We start from the raw sequence: 22,636 nt of genomic DNA on the forward strand, positions 1-22,636 counted from the left end.
TAAAGAATGGTTAATGATAATAAACTGACCAGGTATCAATCATACTGTTCCGGAGGCAAAAAAGGATACAGGAGATGAATATTCCCCAACAGGATAAATCTAAATCAACTGCCAAATACCAATCGACAAGAAAATACAAGTGTGTATTTAGATTGCAGGAGTCCAGATGAAGCACCAATATTGCAGTGGTCGATGCTGCAATATTAATTTTTCAAATGGATGATGGTGAAACAGGTTTTATGATATTAATCTTATATTTGATACAAGCATGGGCTTCATCAGTTCAAGGATTTATTCTGAGCTCCAGCTTATCTAATTTTCTCAAGAAACCCTAGAGATTCTCTTTGAAAAATGTTTAATTGGCCTTTTTCGTTATTAAATCCAGCCCAAAACTGCATCCAGCTCCAAGACTTTTTTTTTCCTTTGGCTGTGACTAGCCTAACATTGATCTAATGCTACAACTGGAAACTAAAAGCTCCAAGCAGTCTGAGAGAAAGCAAACAGCTGTCTGAGACCAGGAGCCTGCTCAGAGCTGGCAACCGCCACCGTTCTGAAGGGCTGCTCCTCATGAATATCAGCTCAATAATGCACATTCTCATCAAAGGTTTGTCAGGAAATGCATGCACCTCCATCCCAGGAGTTGAGAACCACTGCCTGCTTTTTCTTATTACGTCTACTTTTCAAGCAAGCTATTCGAAAATGCCACTGAAATATTGTTTCTATTTATACTGAATCAAATGGACTTTGCAACACAGGTATTAATTTGTTGTAAACCCATGTCGCAGTTCCTGTTCCGAAAGAAATGTTAAAAATGCAACCATGCATTTTTGGCAAATAAGCTCAATGTTTTAAAAAAAAGATAATTATTAACTGAATAGTGGAATTATATGCTCTATAAAATCATGCAATACAGTCACAAAAATAAAAGTATTGTGTGCAACTGGATGAACAGGAAGTCACTGGCTATATGCAAATACAATTTTGGTTTTTACCTTACAGAAGTGATCTTGAGTATTCGTACTTTATAACATTGAAATGTCCAATCCAAATACAGTAAAAACCACTGTTATGTTATCCCAAATTCAAACAACTGGTTAAAAAAAAAATCGAGGAAAATAAATAAGTAAAAAATACTGAAGTTTAAAATTGGTGAGCCTCGCTGTTAGTTTGCCAATCATACAACACACAATCTCAAGTAACCAGAAAATTCACGTGCCCGGCATCTACCAATCCCCTTAGATGCTGGATACCAGGTGTTTTATTATAATTATCCTAATATTAGATTTGAATCATATGATCTACTCAGATGATTTTGTTTTATTTATAAATTATTAAAGGTATCGCACATCATTTTTATTTCTTGTAAGTGTCCCATATATTTGATTATTGTCGCTGTTTGTTCTCCTACTTTGCTCACAAGTTTATATGAATCATGTCAGACTGACCTGGTTATCACTGTGCACACATCTGTAACCAATCCAACAATTATTGCACGTTGATCACAGGGAAGTGAAAACATTAGCTGCTAAAGGAAGTTTCCACGTAGTAAAACAGGACAGCTGTATTAAATGATTATGTTGGGGTCAACAATGTGTGTGTGTGTGTGTGTGTGTGTGTGTGTGTGTGTGCGCGTGTGTGTGTTGGCTTGTGCACACACCGTGGCCCATGCCACCAGATTCAAGGACAACTCCTTTTCTGCTGTTAACATATTTTTAAATAGTTCTCTCATTGGAAAAACTGTACATAGATCATAGAATATTATAGCACAGTCCATGGTCTTCAGTCCATGATGTTGTGTCGACCCGTATTCACCTACCATTCTCTATTCCCTGCACTTTTTCTTTGTAATTCTATAACCTGCTCCACTTATCTTGCTGTAACACTTTTGTTCTATTATAACACTACCTGCTGCAAAATATGAGTTGCCTTCCCTGGAGTGGATGCAAAACAAAGCTTTTCTCCGTACCTCAGTGTAAGTGACAATAAACCATTCAATTCAGGTCACTGCAGGTACAGGCTCATCAAGTGCCAAGTGTTTGCAGCCTGCTACTCAGCTGTAATTTGTACAAAGTGGTTGTGCTGGGTGAGATGCATGAAATTTCTATTGTCCTGAACGTCGAAAACTGAAGCCAGTAGATACTGTGTATGAGATGTCAATGCCACAGTCTAGACATTTTATTTGATATCTCATTGCTATCTGTGCATGAGAACGTTAAGGAATCTGGTTTCTAGGGTAGATTTCTTGCAGCTTGGCTGTTGCTTGTAAAATTGCAAGCAACCAACACTCTGTGAGAATTCAATGGAAATAAAAGTCAGGAGAGACGTAGCCTGTCTACTGACCTACTTTGGCTCCTGATGTTGCAAAATCCTCAATTCTAAATAACCTTGGTTTTAACCAAGCCCACTGCCATCCGTGGGGCCCTCAATCTCACCCCAAGAATTTTCTGCTTCTCCATCTCTGGTCCTGCACTCTCCTTAGCATTTTCTCCACTCCCAACCACTCTCTCTTTCTATTAACTTTCATTCATTAACTAAGATCCCTGGAATTTTTTCCCCTTAGCTGCATCCTCTCTTTTAACTCAACATCTTCACCTTTGTTAGAATTTTATCTGTGTTCCCTTGAAATAATGTCCTGAAATGGGCCTGTGTCCTCTCACACAGAAAATCAGTGGGATGTCAGAGCCTGGCATTCCTGTATTCATTTGCAGCTGTGGGTTTACAATCTGATTTTATTCCCAGAAACCGCACGGACGACGGACTAAATGGCATCCTGCTATATAGAATAAAGAATATAGCACACAGTACACACCTGGAATAAGCTCTTTGGCCCACAATGCTGGGGCAGAACACGATGCCAAAATTACACCAAAACTTTGCTGCTTCTCCCTCTATTCCTTGCATATCTATCCGGAAGCTTCCTCATAGCTGTTATTGTATCTGCTTCCAGCTCCATCCCTGGCAGCTGTTCCAGGCTCCTACCAGTCTCTATGTAAAAAAAACTTTACTTTGCTCATCTCCTTTAAACACTACACTCTCCCCCCCCCCCCCCCACCCATGACCTTAAACGTGGCATTTTTACCTGGGAATAAAGGTTCTGACGGTCTACCCTACCTCTACTCATAATTTTAGAAAACTTCCTTCAGGTCTCCCCACAGCCTCTGATGCTCCAGAGTAAACAAACCAAATTTGTTTGACCTCTCCCCATAGCTCGCACCCTCTAATCCACCCAACATCCTTGTAGATCTCTTCCAGGCCCAGAAATGCACACAATACTCTAAATGTGGACTAACCAAAATTTTAAGTAGCTGCAATGTGACTTCCTTATCTTTATTTTCAAAGTCCTGACTAATGAATGTCATATGCCTTTCCCACAGGCGCCAGAGCTGTTTCTGTTGGGAAACGTAATGGACATAAGACTTCTGATGACAGTCAATTCTAAATAACCTTGGTTTTAACCAAGCCCACTGCCATCCGTGGGGCCCTCAATCTCACCCCAAGAATTTTCTGCTTCTCTATCTCTGGTCCTGCACTCTCCTTAGCATTTTCTCCACTCCCAACCCTATTGACTTTCATTCATTAACTAAGATCCCTGGAATTTCTTCCCCTTAGCTGCATCCTCTCTTTTAACTCAACATCTTCACCTTTGTTGAAAGTCAATAGAAAGACCCCAACATACTTTTCTCTGGACGTGGATTTCCAAATAACTCGATGGTTGTATAAATGTATGCAGATCTGTCACCTCCAAGAACAATGCCCATACATAAAACAGGAGAAATAGTGCAATGTTGTAATGTTTATTCAATTTTATTTGACAAAGGTCACCGACATGATGCTGCAAGATGATTCATACCCAGCTTGGGGAAAGACTGCTCGAGCCTTCTGGAGAAAGGGACATAACAGGATTGTCTTGTTCTGGTAAGGATCAGGTTTCATCACCAATTAGACAGTTCTTATTTGTAATTCCTTTTACTAATTAAATTTAAAGATATTTCCTCAGGTGATCCAATTTGAGGCCTATTAGTGTGTTCAGTCTACTTTTGTTGAGCTATTGTTGCACAGCTTGCTATGTTTTCAATGTTAATGTGATTATTAATTCAAACAGAACTTATACTAATTAGATTTTCTGCAATAAATCATTATCCTAAAGTTACAACTATTAAATTATTGTTCCATTATAGATTTCTCAAACATGCTTTATACTGAAATGGAATTTCCTTTTTCCATCATGAAAGCTTAGCTTACACATTGATTTGCTGATTCTATGTAATCTCGGAAGAACTTGACCTTAATAACCATGTACTAAAATTAACTTAAACGCTCAGCTTTTTTTGATATTGAGGAATCGATTTCAACTGCACTGTTTCACTTTGCAGTAAGTGCAGTTAGCTCGACTTGTAAGATTATTTGATCTTGTAACTTTACATGACAAGAGAAGCACAAGAATTAATAAATGGTTGGAAGATGAAGATGTTCATCATTGCAGGGGTGGAAAAAAAGTTCTGGCGATCTCATTTCAGTCTCTCACCCAGAACAGACAGCATCTGCCTGATTTTCATCACTGTGGATGAAGGGCTTAGGAAATGTCGACTGCCTTTACTTCCTATGGGTGCTGTGTGACCTGCTAAGTTACTTCAGCACTTTTGTGTCACTGCCTGCCCTTTTCCCTCCATTGCAATATGTGCATACCAGATTCCTGAAACAGGAATAACACATTTGACCAGACTACTTTTTGGGTTGTACTAACTCTTTAAAGAGTTGGGGGGCATATTTTTTGTTGATTTCAAAAGGCAGTAGGTGAATTGGCTTAACACCTCATCCAAAAGGTGTATCTTTGACAGAGGAATAGTCTCAGAATGTTCAGATAGATCATGAGTGGAATTTTCTCATGACCTGCTGAGTGCTGTAACTGTATCAAAATTGATGTTACCTTTTTGTTGGATATAGTTTTATTTTTTACTTAAAGTGATCAAAAAGATTTGAGAGATTTTAAATAACAAATTTATTCTATCTGTTGGAAAATTCAAATCCAATAAAAACACCTGCTATCCAGCACCTATGGGGATTGGTAGATAAGTGAATTTTCCAGTTGCTTGAGATTGAATGTCACATGACTGGTGAACTAACGATGAAGCACGTCAATTTTAAACTTCTGTATTTATTTTCCCTGATTTATTTTTTTGTCGGTTGCTTGAGGCTGCCTGTTGCTTGGATTCGGATAATGGGTGTTTTATTATACATTCTCCTTGGTGGTTTTACCTGGATTAATATCTCAAGAAATGATGATTGCCACACCACTTGATAATCAGGATGGAGACTGAAGTCTGTGGTGCGAATGAACAAAAATTAGTGGATCAACAAAGCAATCATTCATCAATTATTAGAGTAGAATCTTTTCTGTTACAGCTGAGACCTTGGACTGGGGGCAAAAATTCAAACTTCATTTTATGAATCCGGTCCATTTGGTGCGGAGACACGTGGAGAATGGGGGGCCCAGAGATGCAGCGCCCTCCCTCAGGGTTCATTTGCCCAGTCCGACTGCCATTGGCTCCGTGCAGGCTTTAAATGGCCTGCTAAAGGAGGCGCTGGTGGTTTATTTTGAAATCCAGTGTCTGGGCCAAAGATGGTGCCACCTATGTTTGGCAGCGGCCTCAAAGGGAAGCAGATGCTGGGGAAGAAGAGGACTGGCACAGGGCACCAGAAAATGGCGAGAGCACACCCCTGTTTGAGAAGAAGAAGCAGAAGAGACGACCCACATAGGTGAGCATGGCGGTGGACCAGCGAGGGGCTCTGATGCTGAAGTACATAGAGGCGACAGGCTGCTGGTGACTCGAGGTTAGGAACCCATGCAGGCTGTGGGCTGCTGGCAAGTGCAATCAAGGGTCTTGCACCAGGCTGCAGAGTGCTGCAGTCTGGCTTAAGACTGGCTGAAGGGGTGTAAATAAGGATGACATTTCCCAGCATACAATGCACGCAGTTGGGTGTTTTAAGTGGTATAGGTTGAGAGTCGTGGGAAGTCAGTTGAAGCACCTCAAGGAAAATAAGGTCGGTTAAGTCTTAAACCCATGTAAAGTCGTTCTTCTTGAAAGAACAAGCATAACATGGTGTCAGAAGTGTCTGAGTGAGAAAGAGAAGACAATAGTTTGTAAGCATGGATAAGCTAAGTCCTCCCACACCAGTGCAGTTTACTGAAAATTTAACCAATAATTGGAAATGCTTCAAACAGCAATTCAACATTTATTTAGAACCTGGTGGAATGGGAGAGACCGATGGAAAATGGAAAGTCTCTATGGTTCTGCATATGATGGGTGAAGATGCCTTGGACATCTGTAACAGTTTTCGAATTGATGAGACAGCTTCAACGTTGGACACTCTGATGACAAAATTTGAGGAGTATTTTGTTCCAAGTAAAAGCGTCACGTTTGAGAGATTCAAATTTTTCTCCTGTGACCTGAAACAAGGTATGAGCTTTGACCAATACTTAGCAGGACAAGTATTCATATATACAAATAAATACATAAATGTACTTTCATGACTGATGGTTAGTGCAAGCACTTGCTTTGGTCATTCGGCATTCTCACTACCCGTGGGAAGAACCTGTTCCTCAGCCTGGTGATGCTGCCTCGGATACCCCTATATCTCTTTCTCGACAGGAGCAGCTGAATAACGATGTGTGTGAGGTGGAAAGGGTCATCGATGATTTTGCGTGAATGAATATGAAGGGCAGAGAGGGATAGCTGTTCCTGCAAGCTGTGTGGATCAGAGGAGTCGTGTGCTAGACCACCCTTCAATGGTAGAGTGAAAAGGGTGGGGTGAGCTGCATTGCAGGGTGTATGCGAATATGCCACTCACCTTTCCTACTCCATTAATCATTTTACAGCTTTGAATCTCTAAGCAAACATCACTCTCCTTCCACATTGACAATCTGCCATGTTTATGTATATTTTATATTTTGCCAATAGGCTTTTCTTCTTGGTAAAAGAATTTCCAGTTGCTTGAGATTGAATGTCACATGACTGGTGAACTAACGATGAAGCACGTCAATTTTAAACTTCTGTATTTATTTTCCCTGAACAATGCACAGGGATTATCATCTTGAAGTCTAGGCTCTATTTATCCTTATCCTTTGTGGATCTAAAACCCAGCCAAACTGTATGTTCAGAGTGATTCCTCAATTATGGTGTTGAGATTGTATCACATGAATTGTCAGCAGGTTTCATGCTAAATTGGTTAATGCTGGGATAATACATTTATGATTAAACCAATTGCTGACTCAATGCACTTCCACACACTGCACAGATTTGAATGTCTGAATTCAAAAATGTTTGGCATTTAAGAGCCAGTGTAACTAATAAGACAGCAAGGAGTGCCCATAAGTAATGATCTAACAGAGACTTTCCTCACTGCATATCTAAAATGGTACTGAACAGGAAACATTAGAGTTTAAGCAACCAGCATCCTCAAGGAACTGACAAAAAAAGTTGTGGAAAATAAATAGGGAAGAAATATGAAAGTTTAAAATTGGCGCCCCCTAGCAGTTAGGTCGCCAATCTCGCAACATGCAATCTCAAAGAACTGGACAATTCACTTATCTGTCATCTACCAAATCCAAGAGGTGCCAGATACTGTTTTTTTTTACTGTATATGAATTGATCATTAAGATTATCTTTATTGGGTCTTGTGGTTTGGCTCCTATTTTTGATGTACAGCAGTTGCAAACAGAAGTTTCACTCTTCAAACCCCTCTCAGAATGACAATTATGAACCAGGCCCATTCTCTGGGCCAATGGTCAAGTCATATATCACAATTGAAAGGGCTAATCCCCTCATCTTTGTCAAGATGATTCATGTATAAATCATGAGAGTGGAATCTAGCTGTGCGATGTTGCAGACAGCAACTCATATCAGAAAAAAAGAAGCAGCGGATGTCACAGGGATTTTTAAATATTTATGTGCAGCTTCCTTTGAGGTCAGGAGTAAATTCTGCCCCCGTGTCACTGACTGCACAATCTGGTCCAACCTGTTCTCTTCAGAATGGATAATTTCCCAAATTTTCAGTGGAGGAGAATTATCGAATGAAGCTTAATTTTTAATCAGCTCCTATGCAATGTCATATGACAGTCTATGATAAAACTTTCTAATTTGAATTTTACACTTATATTTCATTCTCCTACTCTTTGGATTTCATTACTGACACTTAGATTTTTTTTCTCTGCTGGAGGCTTGACTACTTTTCCTTGCATTGAGTTGCTTTGTTTCTGTAGCATAACCTTATTTTGTTACACAGATACTTAATTTTACACATAGTGTCCCAGTCTGAAAAAAGGATCTTGACCCGATGAGTTGACTGTCCATTTCTATCCATGTATACTATCTGTTCTGCTGAGTCTTGCCAACTGCAAACAATCAACAAGAACTTTAACTCGAGTTTTTGAAAGGCTAGCAATTGGGGAGCTCACAGCTTTTTTAGGGTTAACAGCTATCTCATGTAAATTGACAAGTGCATTTAGGTGAAAATTGATTAGGTTTGTAACTTCACTGTCTTGTTAGTAATGTAAACAATCAGATCACACATTATTAAAGGCAATCATATTTGTGTGGCATTGATTTTTATGTGAAGATTAAAATATATTACCATGTGTAAAGACAATGTTCAGTGCCCTCCATAATGTTTTGGCAACAACAGCTTTTTCTTTGATTTGTCCCTGTGCTCCACAGTTTTTAATTTGTAATCAAACAAGTCACATTTACTTAAAGGGCACATTGCAGGTTTTATTCAAGGTTATTTGTCTACTCTTAGGCTTGATCATGTAGAAATGACAACACCTTTTATACATAGTTCCTCCATTTCAAGGCACCATAATGCTTAGGACATTTGGCTTCACAGGTGTTTGTGTGTCCTCAGGTATGTTCAATGGCTTCATTGGTGCAGGTATATGAGAGCTAGGCTTATTCCTAAGCTTTTGATCCCCTTTGGAGTCAGTAGTTGCTATTTTTCAACATGAGGACCAGATTTGTGCCAATGTAAGTCGAAGAAGCCATTATGAGGCTGAAAAACAAGAATAGAATGTCAAGAGACATTGCCCAAACCTTAGGATTACCTAAAATTAACTGATTGGAAAGAGGAAAGCGTGTACTGGTAAGTTCAGTAATTGCAAAGGGACTGGTAGGCCAAGGAAGAGCTCCACTGCTGATGCCTGAAGAATTCTCATCATAATGAAGAAAAATCCCCAAAACATCGGTCTGGCAGATCAGAAACACTCTTCAGGAGGTAGGTGTGGATGTGACTACTGTCACCAGAAGACTTCATGAACAGAAATGCAGAGGTGACACTGCAAGTTGCAAGCTGCTAGTTAGCCACAGAAACTAGATGACCAGATTGCAGTTTGCCAAGAGGTATTTAAAAGAACCTGAATAATTCTGGAAAAACAGATCATGTGGACAGATGAGACCAAGATTAACCTGTATCAGAGTGATGTCAAGAGCAAAGTGTGGAGGCGAAAAAGGAACTGCCAAAGATCTAAAGCATACCCCCTCATCTGTGAAACTTGGTGGTGGGGGTGTTATAGCTTGGGCATGAATGGCTGCCACAGTTACTGGCGCATTTATCTTCATTGATTCTGTAACTGCTGAATTCCTTTGGGTAAGTGGGAGAGGAGGGTGGGTAGTTAATACCATGTAATCGTTGTAATCTTAAACTTAACTAAGTACTGACTCTGTGCAATATATAATTACATCGATGGAAAATATAAAATAAATTATTAAAAAGAAAAGAAGCGTCTTATCTGCTTGTGTTCGAGAAAATGTCTCCAACCTCATTGGATGGCTCTTCATCCTACAGGAAGACAGTTATCACAAACATTCTTCCAAAACAACAAAGGAATTTTTCAAAGCTAAAAACTGGAAAATTTTGAATGGCTAAGTCAGACACCTGATCTAAAACCAGTTGAGCATGCCTTCCATATGCTGGAAAAGGCGGCATGGTTGGCTTTGCAGCTAGTGCAATGTTGTTACAGCACCAATGATCAGGACCAGGTTCCGAATCCCATGTAGATAGTTTGTACGTTCTCCCTGCGTCTGCATGGTATGTCTAAATTTAAATGTAAAACTTAAGGGGACGAATCCCCGAGACAAGGAGGAGTTAAAGATGGCTGCAGTACAGGCCTGGCGGAGCATCACCAGAGAAGATACTCAGCACCTGGTGATGTCTACGAATCACAGACTTCAAGCAGTCATTGCGTCAAGGGATATTCAATGAAGTGCTAAATATGACAACTTTAATATTGCTGTCCCAAATATTATCGTGCCCTAAAATGAGGCGATTATGTATAAAACGTGCTTTAATTTATACATGGCAAACCAAAATGCACACAAATAACTCTGAATAAAATATGGAATGTGCACTTTTAATCACATGCGAATTGTTTGATTACAAATTTAAAAACCATGGAGCTCAGGAGAAAATAAAGAAAAAATGTGCTTTTGTCCCAAACATTATGGAGGACACTGTATTTATGACAGTTCAGGTGCACATTAAGTATTTTTTTAATGTGAATACTTACCAAAATCATCTTGATTAAAAATACAGCATCCTTGAAAAATCCTAGCTGACCTATAGGTGCTATATTGAGGGAGTATAACTCTTTTTGATACCACTTTAAAGTGACGAAGGCCTTCTCTTAGGTGTATTTCAGATATTGTACCATTTTGAAGGATATCTGTGCTTGTTTGGCAAATTGTTTGGTCGTTTTTATATTCATGTTTTGTTTGAGCTTCTCATGTGCTACTTTTCTCTGGTATTTCCGATATTACAACAGTAGTTCTGACTGTGAAGTGCCAAGCATTGTATTATAGGATGCCATAAGTGCTCTGTGGTTGGTAAGGGAGTGTGAAAGAAAAGATTGAGTACCACTGGGCTATGACATTTTCTTTTAAAAGGGAATAACCTAATTTGTAATTTTTTTAAATGTAGAAATGTGCCTTTTTGACTTCTGAGCAAAAGTTTCCATCTGCCAAGACTGAAGTGTTGCAGTATGGTAATCCTGGACATGATCTGGCTTCAGATTATGATTAGAATTCTGGACTCTGTAAGCTTGCAGATGCTTCTCAAGCATCATGTATCTGATATTTCTTCATGAGATAGAAAGGTACAGTTTATCCATCATTTCTGTGGCAGATCTCACCACAACCCTTTTGTTCTTGTTTCCTCTAACCTACTCTCCCAAACATGCCCATTATAAATCACCCCCTCCCCCCACCTCTGCTTTTTCTCCCAAGCACCTGCCTAACTGGTCATTTATAGTGAGCTATTAACCTGTAAAAATCTTTGGGATGTAGAATGAAACTAGAACACCTGGGTAAAAACCCACCTCACAGAGAGAATTTTCTAAAGGTGTACCATGGAGAGCATTCTGACTGGCTGTACCACTGGTATGGAGGTGCCAGTGCACAGGACAAGAAAAATCTATAGAGTTATGAACTTGACCAGCGCCATCACGACCATCAGTCTTCACTCCATTGAGGACATTTACAAAATGTGGTGTCTATCCTCTTGGGCACTCACCACTCAGCCATTCCCCCTCCATACTGCTACCATCAGGAAGGAAGTACAGGAGCTTGAAGACTAACACTTCTTCCCCTCTGCCATCAGATTTCTGAATGGACAATGAACCACAGGCACCTCCTCGCTTTCTCCTATTTTCTTGCACTAATTTATTTACTTTGAAATGTAATTTTATAGCAATATTTGCACTCTTATACTTCTGGAAAATGGTTAGCGTAAGTGGTCAGAATCAGATCCAGCTCAATGAAGCCGTGGGGCAGCAGTACTACCTGCTGCACCACTGCGCCACCCATGTGATTTCAACTGTTGTGCAACTGTGAATATTATTTAAAAGGTAATTTGTTTAGGCAAAAGATATGCTTTGCAATTAGATTTTTTTTAACCTTTTATCTCTGAATCGGGTTTAAAATGATTTCTATTGAAGTATAGCTTTCACTTAATGAATTAAGTTTTGAAATCCATCTTGCAGTGAGATGCTAGAACCATTGAAGAGAATCAGAGATTGGTCTGTAATGAGTTTTACTTGAGACACAATCAATGAACAGTCATTGAAAGTAATAGAAACACAGAAGGGCTGGAGAAACCCAGCAGGTCCCGCAGCATCCATGGGAGGCCAAGATATATAAACTATGTTTATATAATTCTTCAAATTATGAGTTAAAAAGCAGGCCGACATCTGAATTAAAAGAAAGGCCAGGGGAGGAGTACAAATCCACAGATAAGAGATGTTCATTGTAAATGGAAAGGAGGTCAGGAGAGAGGAAAGGTGAGAATTGATCCAGGTGGGGTAGTGGGGGGTGAGAGTTGGTTCTGTGAATGCAGAGCTTGGGTAGACAGAGGGAAAAGGGAAGAGAGAGAGAGACAGAGACAGAGTGGAAGGAAAGGTGTCACAAGGAAAGATGGGAGAGGGTGGGCTAATGGAAAGTGGAGGTCGATGTTAATGCCATCCGGTTGGAGGGTGCCCATATGGAAATTGAGATGTTGTTTCTCCAAGTTGCGGGTGGTCTCAGTCTGGCAGTGCATGAAACCTTGGACAAATATGTCAGCAAGGGATTTTGGCAGGGAATTAAAATGGGTGGCCACTGGGAGATCCCCACTTTTGCGGCAGACAGAGCTAAGATGCTCATTGAAGTGACCTTCCACCCTGCATCCAGACTCCCCAATGTAGAGGAAACCACAACGGGAGCATCAGATGCAAATTCCTCCTATGGATGCTGTGAGACCTGCTGAGTTCTTCCAGCATTTTTGTGATTTTTACTACAATCATAGCATCTGCAGACTTTCGCGTTTCAGTCATTTGAAAGTATAACCTGTAATAATCGGAGACGGAATATAAATTATGTGTTGTTTTCAGATACTTCAGAACTGAACTCTTCAATGTGCAGAACAGAGAGCCAGTGTCAGCTGGCTAATTAGCAGGTTCACTAACCAATTCCTTGACATTCATTCAGTTCCTTTCACTTCCTGTGGTTAGGAAGCAAAAGAATGTGACACAAATTCAGGGTCAGTTTCTTCTGAGGCTTGGTTGAGGAAAAGATGAGGCAAAAAGAGACACACCAGTTTGCTTTCATAAAAGTGAGCACGAAACGAGAATATTTGGAACTTGCAGGAATATAAAATTGCTCAGCAAAGAATGAGCTAGTCAGCTAACAAATGCCAATGCCAACTTTCTCAAAGTGTTGTTCATTTAGTCTCTCTTGTCAGTCATTTCACGCAGCCTTGTCAATGTTCCTCTTCTGGTATATATATCCACATTATATCAAACCTGTTCAGAGACTATTGAATCTTTGGAATTCTCCATACAAGAGGGCTGTGAAGGCTCAATCCAAAATAATATGTTTTTGGGAGATGAATTGGGAAAGGTTTGTTAGAGAAGGTTACATACAAACACTGTAAAACAGATCTTAAAATACTTGAGCTCTCCCCCATGCTAGATATGTCTGGGCCAACAGTTTTTGCAAGAGCTTTGGAGAGTGTCCAAGAGACTTCACTAATGGATTGTTGTTTACATAATGCAACAGATAAAAGAGCTTTTCGGAGCTGCCTTCTGTCTGGAAGGGTACTTACTGTTCTAAGAGGGCGATGTGGTTTTGCAAGCAGAGAGAGTCAAACAGGCTTTCTCTCTAAGAGAGAGAGAGACTTCTACAGTGTTACAGTCAGTAAGATCAACTGGGACTGGAACAGGACAAGCTGGCAAGGTTGTGGAAAGCCCCACTTTGGAAGACGGGTTTGTAAGTGCATTGTTCAATCTGGTCAAAGCCTTTGTGGTTCATGCAAGAGGAGAGGACTGGCTGTCTAATGTTTCACTTGGAATAAGAGAAACAAAAAGGAAACCCTGTGGTGACCTGAAAGAAAGAGGTTATCATCTGGAGATCCCTGAAGGGGGAAGTTTCATCAGCAAGACACTGAAGTTATCATCAGTTGTGGATGTCCTGGAACAACAAATCTCTCTCTGAAAACCAACAAGAACCTTCCTGAGCGGTAACCATTTACCTTTCACGCACCAAAGCCTGGAGAACTTTATAAATGTTGAAATCTGTGCACAGTATAAGAATTGCCCGCAACCAGTGAACTTGGAGGAATGAGAAGTGAGATTAGACTGTGAACTTTTCTGAACTTACACACACACATTACATACATGTGTGCTTAGAATTAGAAGAGGGTTAATTTAGGTTTAGTAAGTCAATAAGTTAAAATTTGATTCTATTTTGATGTTTAAAGATAATTAAAAGCAACTTTTAAGTAACCATTTGTCTTGGTGAATATCTATTGCTGCTGGGTTTTGGGGTCCTCTGGGCTCGTAACAGTCAAGATAGACTTTTTACATGAACACAATTGAGTGATGTGGGCTTATTGCAGGAAAGTGGCTGTGAGGTTAAAAAAAAACAGCCATTAATTTATTGAACAGCAAAACAAATATGAGGTGCCAAATAATCTTTAACTGCTTCTATTTCTTAGAATCATAGAAAATTACAGCACAGAAACATGCTCTTCTAGTCTGTGCCGATCCATTTTTCTGTCTAGTCTCACTGATCTGCATCCATTCCATAGCCCTCCATTCTCTTCACATCCATGTACCCATCCAAATTCTTCTTAAATGTTAAAATTGAGTCCGCGTTCACCACTTCAGCTGGAAGCTCATTCCATACTCCCACTACTCTCTGTATGAAGAAGCACCCCCAATGTTCACCCTAAACCTTTCCCCTTTCTCCCTTAACCCTTTGGTTTATATCTCACCTACCCTCAGTGGAAAAAAGCCTACCTTTATTTATTCTGTCTATCCCTCTCATAATTTTAAATACCTCTTTTAAATTCCCCCTCATTCTTCTATTCTCCAGGGAATTAAGTCCAAACCTGTTTAACCTTTCCTTGTAACTCAATTCCTGAAGTCTTGGTAACATCCTAGTAAATCTTCTCTGCACTCTTTCTATCTTATTGATATCTTTCCTGTAATTAGGGACCAAAACTGTACACATTACTCCAAATTTGGCCTCACCAATGTGTTATACAACTTTACCATAACATATCAACTCCTATACTCGATAGTTTGGTTTATGAAGGCCAATATGCTAAAAGGTCTCTTTACAACCCTGTCTATCTATGACGCCACTTTCAGGAAATTATGTATCTGTATTCCCAGATCCCTCTATCCTATCATACTTCTCTGTGCCCTACCATTTACTGTATTTGGTATTTCCTTTTTTGGTTTGTCCTTCCAAAATGCAAGACCACATACTCATCTGCATTAAATTCCATCTGCCATTTTTCCAGCCAGTCCAGATCCCTCTGCAAGCTTTGAAAACCTTCCTTGCTGACCACATCATCTCCTACTTAGTGTCATCTGCAAACTTCCTGATCCAATTTACCATAACCATAACCATATAACCATTTACGGAGCGGAAACAGGCCATGTTGGCCTTTCGAGTCCGCACCGGGTCACTGATTTTGTGCGCCCTCTTCAGGCATTGGTCCCGGTAGATCTTCATTCAATAACGATCTTAAGATGAGAGAAACAAGGCCCAACCCCAACATGTACGTGAAATCATGGAGGAAGGAGAAACCGCAAATCTCAACTGGCTAACTGGAAACATCTCTGGGTTTTAATCTTATCATCCAGATCATATTTTTATTAGTAAGTTGTTTTATTGGGAGGGATGCACATGTACATAACCTTACTGATGGTGAGTTACACAACACAATTCTTTGGACCTGGAGTTTAATGTAATAGCAGACAATGAGGACCTGGAGGAACACAGCAGATTGGGCAGTATTTTTTGGTTAAAATTGGTGAGTCAACATTTCCAGCCAGGAACCTGCATCAGACAGAAGTTAAAAAGTCTTGATTAATGGTCCTGACCCAAAATGTTCCTCATTTCTATCCTTGGATGCAGTCGGACATACTGGTATTCTCCAGTTTCTCATTGTTTGCTAAAAGATCCAGAATCTGAAATTTCTATGTTCTCTCTTGTGTCATTGGATCGCAGGTGAGCTATACTAGGAATCTTATGGAAGAGGGCTAGTATTGTTAACCAAAGGGAATTTCTAAGTCAAACCAAAAACCTGTTCCAACTTGATGCAATAGCAAATGCACAAGAGGTTGCTGGACATAGAGAGTTGTGGGAGCCTGGAATGCATGGTCAGGGTGGCTGTGAAGTCTGGAACAACAGGGGTATTTAAGAGACTCTCTAGGCCTTTTTATAGTGACAAAAAGCGAATGAGAAGATGGATATTCTCTGCCTTTACATCGCTTCACTTACCTTGTTGAAAGCTCTGACGGCAGATTCAGGAGGGGAACTCTGATCCGCCTGGGGTGGGCGGGACTATCTCCACCTCCTCCATGAAGGCAATGAGGCCGTAGGCGGCTGCGAAGGGGCGGGCTGATGACATAATCATGATGACATCATCAGCCCACAACCCAGGAGTGCAAATTTTAAAGTGCTCAGTTTGGTCAGATATTTAATTTAAGGTATATTATTGTAGATTTATTTTTACAAAGTACCTGTTTGACTGCAGTAAGTAAGAAATTTTGTTCTTTTGGGTGGGAGGGAATATTTCTATTAATTTTTCACTTGTTGGCATGTATGAGTGATGACACGAAGATGCACAATTCGCCCCACCTCCCATAGCTCCAGAAGACGGCTCCAGAGCCTTTTAGGCCTTCTCCATCTAAAAGGTAAAATCAACCTTTTTTTTCATTGAGTTGCACCATAAAAAGACCTTTAGACAGGCACATGGTTGAAAGAAGAGGGCTATGAGGTTGGGATGGCTGAGTTTTTTTTGGTAGGTATATATAGGTCGGCCCAATATCATGGGCCGAAGGGTCTGCACTACTCTGTAATGTTCGATGTTCTATGTATCAAATACTTACCCTGACTCAAAATGTTGACTAACCATTTCTGTCCATGAATATTTCTCCGGATTTTCTTTTGTTCAGCCCCTTTGATTTGCCAGCATACACTAGGAAACCTTAAACATGAAAATTACTTTAGTATGAATTGCATTCTGTGATTTTAATAGCTTAGATAATTCTCATAAAGTGACACCACACAATTTCTTTCATGACCAGCATGACTGCTAATTGCACTCACTCAAATGGATTGGTCTACTGTTGGATATTTAATGATTTAGGTTTGAATACCTGAATCAGCACTCTGTTTGTCATATTGGAGTTTCAACCTGTTGAACTGCCATGTAAGTACTTGCTGCTTTCTTTGTTAGCTTAGTTTATGGTTCAATTAAGTGTTATAAACAATAAACTGTCAAAATTGCTTTCAACCCCATTTATCACCAACGTTACAACTGCAGTATCTTGTGCTGCAGCCTGAAATGTTGGCCCCTGAGAGCTTTGGTGAAGGTTAAACGAGATTGGTGTTTCTCGAGGAAAATACTCCATAAATATCCAGATTTTATCGGTACCTTAAGCCTTTAATAGGTATCTTAAGCCATTGATTTACTTTGGCGCGTATACATTAAGCACCCCTTGGGAAACATTGTCGGTGTACACCTATCTTCTGGGGATCAGAAACTGTGCTGTAATTATCGCAAAGAAGATGCTTAGCACTTAATAAGCTCAGACACATTGCATGGTTTCCTTGTTAATGAAAATATCAAGCTTGTTTTAACTTTCACATCCTTAATTAGTGTTCCCTTCTCTTAACTTTGAAGATGCTTATGGATTCATTCATTTTAACATTCCAAATGAGCATTGTGCAAGCTGTTTAATAGAATGGAATTAATGTCTGGAATGATTCCAAAACTCTGCATTGTCTTGAGGGAGGAATTAAATATTTATGATGAGTGTTCGGCAGCTTCAATATTTCGTTTAATTTATTTCTTTGTTATTCTACACACCGTTGCCTTGCAGTACACAAGATTTTACTTGATTGATGGGGACAAAATTATATTTCGTAATCTCAGGACCTAAAAACATAATTGTATTTGTCAGTGGAAATGTTACAGGAAAATTAAAATACAATGCACATGCTGAGAAGGAAGGGGCAGCCTCGGTCACATTTATAATATAAACCAACTGGCTGAATTGATCAGTGGAGGATATGGTTTTGCTTTGGTACAGCTCGGTAATTGCACCAAAACTAAATGCCGTCTTCCACTGGGTCTTAACAACATGTTCAGCTCTATTAGTCTGGAAGTCTTTTTGGATTTAATAAAAATGATACTCGTACTTCACTTCATGTGACCCTTTGTTCTCATTCAACAGCCACAGCACTCATTAAACGTTGATGAATGCAGATTGCTTTTATATTTTTAAAGAACGGGGAGACTTTTTTTTGTGTTTGTATAACAAAGTAAGCAATTTTAAGGTTTAAGTTCTTGCACATTGAAGTAAAATGGCTTCTTGCATGATGACTAAAGGAGATTTATTATTCAAGCCACACCTGTAAATAACTTTATTCTTCGTCTATAAATGTGCATTCAAGGAAATACAGGGCTTTCTGTTTTCTTTAAGGATATTGTTCCCCACGTTTCTGCACATTCATTTTATTCCATTTAATGACATGGTTCTATTTATTAGTTTGAAAAGAGCCTGATGAAGATTGTGCACTGATGAGGCTACAGTTCAGTCAACAATGATACTTCATGGGAATCAGTCAGTAATAGGCCACAATTATTTTCAGTTTGGTAAGCTTATAACAAGGATAAATGTTATTAAAGAGTGTAAGGGCTGAAGCCTGAAGCATTGACCATTCTTGTTTTCCCATTGACGTTGCTCGAAGCTTTATTTGTACCATTGGTTTGTTGAGGAGTTAATTGAGGAAGAATGAAGGATCCATGGTTCATTCTACTACTTACAGTGTTGCAGAGGTTAATTTTTGAAACACAAACAATGAAAATGTATTTTCATTAAATAATTTGAATGTTTTTTGGATATAAATCCACACAAACAAAATATCCAAGGGTTCAAAATTGAACCTATTAAAGCCCTACCATCATTGCAAACTCTTTGAATTCTTAAGTAAAAATATATGTGAAATCTGTGTTAATCCTAGAACCTATACATGGAGCTGCATGTATGAAGTAAGACCCACTTTGTTGGAGAATGAATGACAGAAGTGACAATTAATTTAGGGAGCTCCGATCTGTTGAATAAAATCCCACTTTTCCTCACCCAGAAAATTTATTTCTGATAGAACTTTTTCTTCTTCTATGTTCATAAGTGATTACTTTTATCATCCTTTATCATTAACCATTAAGAATGCACAAAGACTCATGTCTCATGAGTATAATGATTCAATCAAGGTAGGCAATAATCAGAAAAATGGAACATTTGCTTTCCTCGTGTTTTGAAGAGAGCTCGAAGGAGAATCGGGTTGTTGTGGCCTTGGGAAGAGATACAGAATCTTTTGTAAATATTTTAGCCTATTTCTACAAATGGCGGATTAATCTAAACCAACCCCATACTTGTTTGAGAGATCTCTTCTGCTCCATTTCTAGCATTTTGCCCACATTCTAATTTAATCACCTGTAGATGTTGCTTTCACTTGCCCAGGGCCTGAGCATGAAATCATGAAATAGCTCTCCAATCAACTATCTGTCCATCCATCCATCCAACCATATGTATATTTCCTTCTCCCGCTCCTCTCTCATTCTCTCCCTCTCTCAAGTAAAAGCTTTGATAGCTATTGCAAAGAACATAGAACAACACAGCACAGGAATACACCACTCGGCCCACGTTTCTACACTGAACATGATGTCCAAGTTGAACTAAAACAGCTGCTTGCGTATTTCATGTATTCCTTTATTCTCTGCATATTCCCGTGTCTTAGAAGCCCTCTTAAATGTTAATATTGCGTCTGTTTCCATTTCTATGCACCTACCACTCCCTATGTTAAAAAAAAACATGCCCTGCACATCTTCCCCACTCCCCTCACCTTAAACGCATTTTTACCCTGCAATGGAATTATTCTGGAGAGGCCTAGGATGTCTCAGTATTCATGATACTTTCCTGTATGGTGCACAAGATTACCACCAAGACGGTTCAAATCTTGCCAACAGCTAAACAGCGAGTAACTGTGGTGCAGGAGGAGAAGGAAGCCAAGAAGATGCATGGAGAAATCAACCTGGACAGCATCTCTTTGGATATTATGATCTCCAATGACTGAGATAACAGTAAGCACCTTTGCCTTTCCTCAAACAAGATTTTGAAATCAAGAAAGAGATGGTGTTGGTCTTTTGAGCATTAAGATGGATAATTCCACAGGGCCTGATGAGATGAATGTTTCAAGACTCGACTTGTACGCCGAAATATACGGTATCTCAGGTATGCATTATCACACTTCATGACTGCTTCCAAGCCATATATTTTGTGCATTTTGCCTGTAGTGCTATGTCATCAGCAGGATGACCTTATTACCCAGCAGCCACTCTTTGGTTCATTGTGATGGCTGAGGCGAAAATGATACAGCAAACTGACATAGAATGAAGATATCATGGCTACTGCCAAGTTACCTGGCATTGAACTGTAGAATATGGTGCTCCTGGTCTTTGAGGAAGTGGACGTTTGTTTGATTGTCTCTGAGTTCAGATGTCACACTACGAAGTAGTGTGAGTGTAGTCAGTGATACTCTGAGCCAAGTAGTAACCCAAATGCTGACTTGGGTGGAGGGAGCGCGAGGGAAACAAGTTTGCACTGATTCCTTAAAATCCAAGTCCTTCAGCTCCTGTCTTGCCACACACTTAAGACTTTGACAAACATGGAGAACACTCTAAAGCCTTGAGGAGTCACAGTGAAAGCTGTTAGAAATCAGTCAGAAAATCACCTACAATTAGTTGCTGTTCCCTTGAACGTCGTTGCAGGACTTTTCTTGTTTTGAAAATGTTTTCTTTGGTTTGGCATCTGTGCCCCGACAACAGGTGCAATGGAAATGAATTTAGCAGTTAATGAACCTAATTCTTTTTTAATGAAGCCAAACTGAATTACACTGTGCCAAATTTCTAACCACATTTTCTCTGATCATGGTTCCCTCAGGAAATAGGTTGATTAGAGTTATGTTGCGTCGTTCCTTCTGCAATGCAGTTGTTTGTGCCATGTGTGTCTATAATAAAATTTTAATAGATTAATGCCGTGAATCAAATCTGTTTTAGTCTTTATTTCTTCTAAAGAGGAAATGGTAGAAATATAGGAGCAGTGCCTCAAAGTTTAAATTTAAATTAAATTTTAAATTTAGACATAACACATGATAACAGGCCATTTCGGCCCACCAGCCCAATTATACCTAATTAACCCACACCCCTGGTATATTTCAAACAGTGAGAGGAAACCAGAGCCCCTGGGGAAAACAGACACAGGGAGAACATACTAACTCCTTACAGACAGCGTGGGATTCGAATCCAATTCCTGATTGCTGGCGCTGTAATGACGTGGCACTAACTGCTACGCCAACTGTGCCACCCAGTGAAGAAACTTCAATTTATCTCCCGGACAGAGCAGTCAGTATTGCGCACATTGCATTTGTTCTTCAATATCCAGAGTAATTTGTTTTCACATTATGTGCTTCTTGAATGGCATCCACATTTTGATGGGATTTGTGTGGTCTTAATCCTCAACTGTTGAAGGTTGGTTGCAGCAGGTAATTGTTTGACTAAACAAAGAAGACACAGGAATGTGACGATCAGATAAACAAAGAGATATGTTAGAAATTCTGTGATGCAGTGCTATGATTTTACGCATGCTATGATTTCATAACCATGGAAAGACCACCCCTAAATGTATTTCTGTATTGCCGTTAAACAAGGAAATCTGCAGATGTTGGAGGTCAAGTGCAATGCAAGAAAGTGCTGGAAAAACTCAGCAGGTCATGCAGCATCCACAGAAAGTTGATAATAAGGGTGACAATAACAGGCCTCAATGACTCCCGCCCTGTGCCACTGACCTCCATTACGCTTCGAGTATTTGGTGATAGAACGCATCAAAGCACACCTCCCAGAGATGCTGGATTCATTTCAATTTGCGTATATATAAAAAAATGTTCCACAGGCAATGCTTCACTCCGACCTGGCCCAGCTAGAGAACGATGCTTTATATGCCAGGCTGCTGTTCGTCGACTTCAGCCCGGTGTTTAATACAATTATTCCCCAGCATCTAGTGGATAAGCTGTCCTCGCTGGGACTCAACAACCTTCTATGTAACTGGATTCTGGACTTCCTAACGGAAAGACTGCAGTGTTTTTGGGTTGGTGGCAGAATATCGAGCACTGTCACACTGAGCACTGGTGCACCTCATGGCTGTGTGTTCGGCCCACTCCCGTTCATGCTACTGACCCACCACAACAATGCCAGATCCAGCTCTAACAGTGTCATCAAGTTTGCAGATGACACAACAGTAGTTGGCCTCATCTGCAACAGAGAAGAGGTGGAAAATCTCGTAATAGGGTGCGAGAATAACAACTTGTGTCTCAATGTGGAGAAGACAGAAGAGGTGATTGAGGACTTCAGGAGGATCACCCTCCACTACACATCAATAACTTTGCAGTGGAGAGAGTGGAGAGCACCATGTCCCATGGACTTCGCTTAACTAGTGACCTATCGTGAACACACAACATCTCCTCACTTGTGAGAA

The 22,636-nt window shown here is 39.9% G+C and overlaps 1 protein-coding gene across 5 annotated transcripts in view; it reads left to right on the forward strand.

Annotated features, from left to right (window-relative positions):
• The window catches only part of tmem117 (transmembrane protein 117), a 220,110-nt gene that overhangs the window by 145,178 nt on the left and 52,296 nt on the right, over window positions 1-22,636 (forward strand). For all 5 annotated transcript variants that reach the window (XM_069904123.1, XM_069904121.1, XM_069904120.1 and 2 more), the window contains one exon: window positions 3,818-3,915. In XM_069904123.1, coding sequence (XP_069760224.1) covers window positions 3,818-3,915 — 98 coding nt within the window. The remainder of the gene's footprint in view (window positions 1-3,817; window positions 3,916-22,636) is intronic.

This window comes from Narcine bancroftii, chromosome 11 (genome assembly GCF_036971445.1).
Source record: "Narcine bancroftii isolate sNarBan1 chromosome 11, sNarBan1.hap1, whole genome shotgun sequence".
NCBI classification, from domain to species: Eukaryota; Metazoa; Chordata; class Chondrichthyes; order Torpediniformes; family Narcinidae; genus Narcine; species Narcine bancroftii.